The sequence below is a fragment of the Arachis hypogaea genome, chromosome 7 (genome assembly GCF_003086295.3).
Source record: "Arachis hypogaea cultivar Tifrunner chromosome 7, arahy.Tifrunner.gnm2.J5K5, whole genome shotgun sequence".
Classification (NCBI taxonomy): domain Eukaryota; kingdom Viridiplantae; phylum Streptophyta; class Magnoliopsida; order Fabales; family Fabaceae; genus Arachis; species Arachis hypogaea.
Genome location: NC_092042.1, coordinates 11,755,828 through 11,762,166, shown reverse-complemented (window position 1 = coordinate 11,762,166; position 6,339 = coordinate 11,755,828). Strand labels below are relative to the sequence as shown.

General features: G+C 35.2%; 1 protein-coding gene across 1 annotated transcript; it reads left to right on the top strand.

Annotated features, from left to right (window-relative positions):
• The first annotated feature begins 1,393 nt into the window (after positions 1–1,393).
• On the top strand, positions 1,394–4,104 carry LOC112702477 (protein phosphatase 2C 37). Its single transcript, XM_025753525.3, has 4 exons — positions 1,394–2,449; positions 2,578–2,892; positions 3,110–3,215; positions 3,370–4,104. Exons 1-4 carry the CDS (start codon positions 1,937–1,939, stop codon positions 3,705–3,707), a joined length of 1,272 nt encoding a protein of 423 aa, XP_025609310.1. The 5' UTR covers positions 1,394–1,936; the 3' UTR covers positions 3,708–4,104.
• The last annotated feature ends 2,235 nt before the right edge of the window (positions 4,105–6,339 follow it).

Below are 6,339 nucleotides of genomic sequence, written 5' to 3'. Positions count from 1 at the left end.
GTAAATAGAAACGGAGTAGGCCTCTATGGAATTTTACTAAAGCTTGTTAAATCAGGATCTCCATCTCTATGCTCCTGGTCTGACACCATTTTGAGACTGTTCGAAGATTTTATTTTTTACTTTTTGGTTTTTCCTCATCAAATACAGCATATTATATCAATATTGGAACTGGGAGAACCCAATGCGAGGTTTTCGTGAAAAAAATCGCATAAAAAAATACAACAAAACACGTAATGCTTTTCATTAATTTTAAAATGGCCCAAATCTATAGACACATTTACAATTATGATAAAGACCTAATCCACCGTTTACAAGTAACATGGCCTAGTTATGGTTGATTTGGTGTCCAATTTCTTGCCAAACAGAACCTCTCCAACACTAAATATAATTCATCACAAAGTATTACGTTAGTGTTTGTTTTCAAATATTAAAACTGAGTCTGAAAGATTAAAGTTCAGTATTTGAGATTAGAATTAAAAATCTAATTTTGATATATAAAATTTTAATTTTTTAATATTTTCAAAAAATAAAAACATAAAAATTAAAATTTTTAAAAATTAAAATTAAAATTTAAATAATATTTTTTAAATTAAATAAAATAAAAAATATTAAAAATCATCAAAATATATTATTTTTAACTATTATTTAACTATTAATTCAATTTTTTAATTTAATTTCTTTTAATTTAATAATTTATTAATATATTATATTTTATATTTTTAAATATTGATCGTTAACTAATATTCAAAAATAATAAATTTAGATAAATTTTTAATATTTTAAATAAAATATTAAATATAACTCAATTTTATATATTTTATATTAAATATAATACCAAAATTTGATTTAATATTAATTTTTTATTTTTTTGTCTTTTAATTTTTATTTTTCAACTTCAGTGTTTTTTTTTTAAATGGTCTAAAATTCACCTTTTTTTTAAATACCCATAGAGGATCAGAGCTTTCCCTTGTAAACACTACTGTTACAGTGTTACCTGTTTATGTTTATGTACCACACCAACACTAGCAGAGAGGGAGAGAGAGAGAGAGAGAGAGAGAGAGAGAGAGAGAGAGAGAGACAAAACGACAAGCGAAAAAGCGGATGAGTGATGCCGCGATGGAGGGCGCGTGGAGCTGAGCAGATATCACGAATCCAAACAAGAATCTCGTATTCCACGATGCTGCCACGTGTTAACATCCCTTCGCCGAGTGTCTCAATTAACAGTCACTCCGAAAAATAAAAGTAAAAATAAAAATAAAAATGCAAGAGACGCAAAAAAGCATTATATGTTAGAATTAAATTGGAGAGATGGAGTGTGTGAAGGAAGTAATAGAGGACCACATGCGTGTCAGAAAAGGAACAATATTTCAACCTACCGTGGAATGTTATGATTGGGCCACGTATTGGCGTCGCGAGAGGACAGGTACCCCACGTGTCGAAATAACGAGCTTTTGGCGATCAGATCAAAGGTTAGGATCGCATCTCTGGAATTCAGTCGTTCGACGTCATACCAACTGTATGTGTCGGATCATGCCCGTGACGGTGACGGGCAGCCTGCCCGTGATTAATGTGGCCCCCAGTGCCCCCCCTTCTCTCTCCCTCATTCCCTAGAAAAGCTTCCCCCAAACCCGTTTCCATGGGTCTCTAATTTCCCTGCCCGTTCGAATTCTCTCTTACCCAAATCACCCCTTCTTCCCACTATAAATCTGCTCGTTTTCCCTGCTATTCTTTTATTTCCCTATAAGCTCCGTTCTCCGTAGAGTTAAATATCATATCATATCATATCGGAATCAAATCAAATTAAATTAAATCATAACAATCACTATCTCAATCTCGTATTAGGCTTGCTAGCTATATCTTCCAAGGTTCTGTTGCTTATAAAAAGTTGAAGGATTCTGAAGTGTAAGAGTTTGTTTTTTGATCTGTGGTTTGGAATATGGCTGGGATTTGTTGTGGTGTTGTTGGTGACGGAGAGAATCCAGCTACAATTGAGCCAACTTCTTCACGGCCTTTAGCTCGCCGGAGTTTGGACCTCCTGCCGTTGAAATACATTGCCGACATGGCGGTTCCGCCGCCCGAGGGCAGCCGTAAGCGGCAGAAGCTGGATCTCTCTGCCTCTCCGGCGAGGGAGTGCGAGAACGCAGTTGAGAGTTCCAAATCAAACCCTAGTAAACTCAAAGAAGAGCTTAACATCAAGAAGGAATCAACAAATCACGAAGCAAGTAGCAGTTCGGAAGTACCAACGTTAATTTCTAAGGAGAAAAACGAGGTTGTTGAAGAGTGTCCCAAGTACGGAGTCACATCGGTATGTGGCAGGAGGAGGGACATGGAAGACGCAGTTTCGGTGCGTCCCTCCTTCTGCCAAGTTCAAAACGGCACAAACACAAACGATCAAAACGACGTGCCGTTTCACTTCTTCGGTGTATATGACGGTCATGGATGTTCACATGTAAATAACTCGAACACCTTGTCTGCAGCATGGTTTTTCCGTTTTTGTTAATTCTCACCACTTAAGTGTAGTAGACGTAGATCTGGTTCATAGTTATAACTAAACGTCGTCGTTTTGGTTTTGTTTAGGTTGCAACTATGTGCAAGGAGAGGCTTCACGGGATTGTGAAAGATGAGATTGGAAAATCTCAAGAGAACTTTGAATGGAAATCCGCCATGGAGAAAAGCTTCACTCGCATGGACGACGAGGTTCAAAGCTGGAGCCATAGCAATCAAACCTCCACCTGCAGGTGCGAGCTCCAAACACCTCACTGCGACGCCGTCGGCTCCACTGCCGTCGTCGCCGTTGTCACGCCGGAGAAAATCGTCGTCTCCAACTGCGGCGACTCTCGCGCCGTTCTCTGCCGCAACGGTGTTGCCATCCCCCTCTCCAGTGATCACAAGGTTAGTTAATCGTTTTAGTCATTTTTTCTCTTTTCTTAATTAAATTTTAAAAAAATTGTTTGAAGGAAATGATTGAGGGTTGGGATCTGAAATTTTCTATGTTGCCTCCAAATTAGTTACGCATGGCACATGCTGTGCACGCGCTTGTGCTTGGTTTAAGTGGTTTAGTGCGTGCATGTGATCTGACCCGATTTGTTTTATTATTTTTCCGGTTCAGCCGGACCGACCGGACGAGTTGCTCCGAGTCCAAAACGCCGGTGGGCGCGTGATCTATTGGGACGGTCCAAGAGTGCTTGGGGTGCTGGCCATGTCAAGAGCCATAGGTGAGTGAGTGCGCACGATAAAACCTAACTTTAACCAAAAAAAGGTTTCTTAAGATTCGCACATGTGGCGCATTATAGCATGGTGTGTGCGGTTCTGAATTATTGGGGTGGTTGTAAACTGTAATAACATGATCTTGTTTCTGTTGTTGTGCAGGTGATAACTATTTGAAGCCTTATGTGATTTCGGAACCGGAGGTGACGGTTACGGATCGGAGTGAGGCGGATGAGTGTTTGATTCTGGCGAGTGATGGGCTTTGGGATGTTGTTTCTAACGACACGGCGTGTGGGGTGGCCAGGATGTGTCTGAAGGCGCAGAAGCTGCCGTCGCCGCCGGGGTCTCCGGGGAGGGATGTGGCGGCGGATGGATCTGACAAGGCGTGCTCCGACGCTTCGATTCTTCTGACGAAGCTGGCTTTGGCGAGGCACAGCTCCGACAATGTTAGCGTGGTGGTGGTTGATTTGAGGAGGGATCAACGTCAACAACAAAGTTGATTAAATTAATTAATCTTAGCGGACATGATTATGGAGGAGGAAAAAAATATTACTACTAATGGAACCGTCCATGACCACTAAAATGGGCAGTTTGTGAATGAATGGGCATAACGCCTCCATTTTACAGGATTTAAATATTAACAGAAAGGGGGAAAAATGGAGTTGTTATTCCATGTGATAGTAATGGTCTAATGGAGTTTAAGTTAATCTAGGTTTTCTGTTTTAATTTTAATTAAAAAAAGGGGGGAATTGTAAGTTTCTCGGGGCGGGGGAGTGTCAAGAAATTATAGAAAAAAGTTTAGTGTAGTTAAAAAAAGAAGTGTCACCCAAAGGGCTTAAGTAGGCCTTGTGACACGTTTCTGTGTTCGTGTGGCAATTAGTGTACTTTTGCATTCTACTTCGGTCCGTGGTTTTGAACTAACATTGAAGAAACCGTGAACAATACCAGCGATATACTGAAATTTTGAAAACCCAATTTAATATTGAATCACTAATTATATTGGCCAAGATTTTGAAACTAATAGAATGAGATGCTATAAACAAATAAGCTATTGTTCTTGGCCCCATGGCGCGTGTTTAAACTTTTTAGAGTTCAAGAAAATTTCCCTAATTATTGGGGAGTGTGTCAACTCTCTAGTTGGATTGTTGAAATCGTCCCTGCATCTCTTAAGAATGGAATAAGAACCACACTCCTCTTCCACATATTATTATTATTATTATTATTATTATTATTGATAGAAATTTAAATATAATTATTTCTATGTAAAGATATTTGAGAATTTTTTTGAGAGAAAAAAAATCATGAAAGGGAAGTGTAGAAATTATATAAACGATAAAGCAAACGATGAAAAGAAAAATATGCGAATTAGATTATATGCATATATGCTAAAAAAGAAGAAATAATAGATGTTTCATTCATTTTTGGATTAATACCAAGAATTTAATTTTGATAGTGTTACATAGATAGTAATTATTTAAAAAAATAAATATAATTAATTAATTGTATAGTTTTTTTATATTATTAATGTATTAAAATTAAATTTTTAATAATAAACAGATTATCTAAGATTATTTTAAATTAAATTTAAAAGTTAGCCTATTATAAAATCACTATCCACAAATATGCATTTACCTTTTGTCCGTACATTTTCATTTTCGTCGTCGTCAAATCATCAATCGTCATCGTTGTCTTCTTTAAAGACTTGGATTTTGAACTACTTTTACCAGAGGAGTTGTCACAAAAGAGGCCATGTTATAAATTTAAAAAAAGAAAAAAAAAAACACAAACTAATGTGTTATACTGTTATTCATTTCTACCCAAATGGGAACACTGAATATTCACACCAATTTTCCCTGTACAAATTTTCCACGACTTTTCTTTTCACTTCAAACATGGAATTTCTTTCTTCTAAATATTTCCACGTTACTAGTTAGGTACTGATTGAGTGTTGGAATTCAGAAAAGAAATACTAAATTATATATATTCATATGATAGTTGACAAGTGTAGGACAATTTGTTTTAAGAGATATTTTTCTAATTGTAAATATATTTTCTTTGATATGATATATAAATATATATCCTTCTCCGATCCTAAAGCAACATAAAAGTTGACAAGTCATTGAAAGGAGAATAGGATAGATGGGGTTGAGAAGGAAGAAAGAATTTAAGAAAACAAAAAAGTAAAGTGAAAAAAGGAGTGGGAACTGAGTAGGATGGATGAAGATGCTGAAACGAAAGGGGAGTTATTGACCCTCCCACTACACTCTCCCTAGTCCCTACGGCTAAGGGCCAATACCACACCATACATGATACACACATAAACATATGCTTGTCCTGTACCCATTGTTACTTTGTTTTTGTTCCCATGAACTATAACCCGAATGGTTTTCCCGCACGAATTGAGATTGCTACTTGCAAAAATATTTTGATATTTAAATGAGTAAATAGCTTCTGAAAGTATATTATAAGCATAAAGAAGTAAAGAACTATATACCGGATCCCTTGTTAGATTCGAACATGTTTTATTAGGTTCATTCCCAAGCTAAAGATTTTGTGTTTTTACGGGAGAGATTAACAGTTAAATTAGTTTTTAGAAGATTGTTTGTTTTTTTAAATTTATTTTTGAAAGATTTTATTAATTAAATTGATCTTTCAAAAACTATAAATTAATATTTTTATCCTTTACTCATTTAATTAAAAGTTTTTGTCAATAATGACATAAAGTGTTAACTTATATCATACACTACACTTAACATATCCTAAGAGCATCTTCAATATTAGTTTCAATTTCAATTTCATTTTAAATATTTGTAGAAGTATTTGTCATAAACAGTGATTTAAAATTAAAAGTGAAACGTGTCCCTCTAATGCTTAGTTTTAATTCAATTAAAATTTTATATTTTTTAAATTATTTTATTAACATAATTATACGAATGGCAAAATTTTATTGATTTTCCATTAAGGTCATACTAGTTTCTTTTCATCAATCAATTCCAATGTAAATTTCAATTCTAAATCAATTCACTTCTTAAAAGTAATAAAAGTGATACTCTAAAAACAAATATATTTATGAAAATCTATCAATTTAGTGTCGTTAGGTTATATTAGGATTATGGTTTATATAATTGAAAA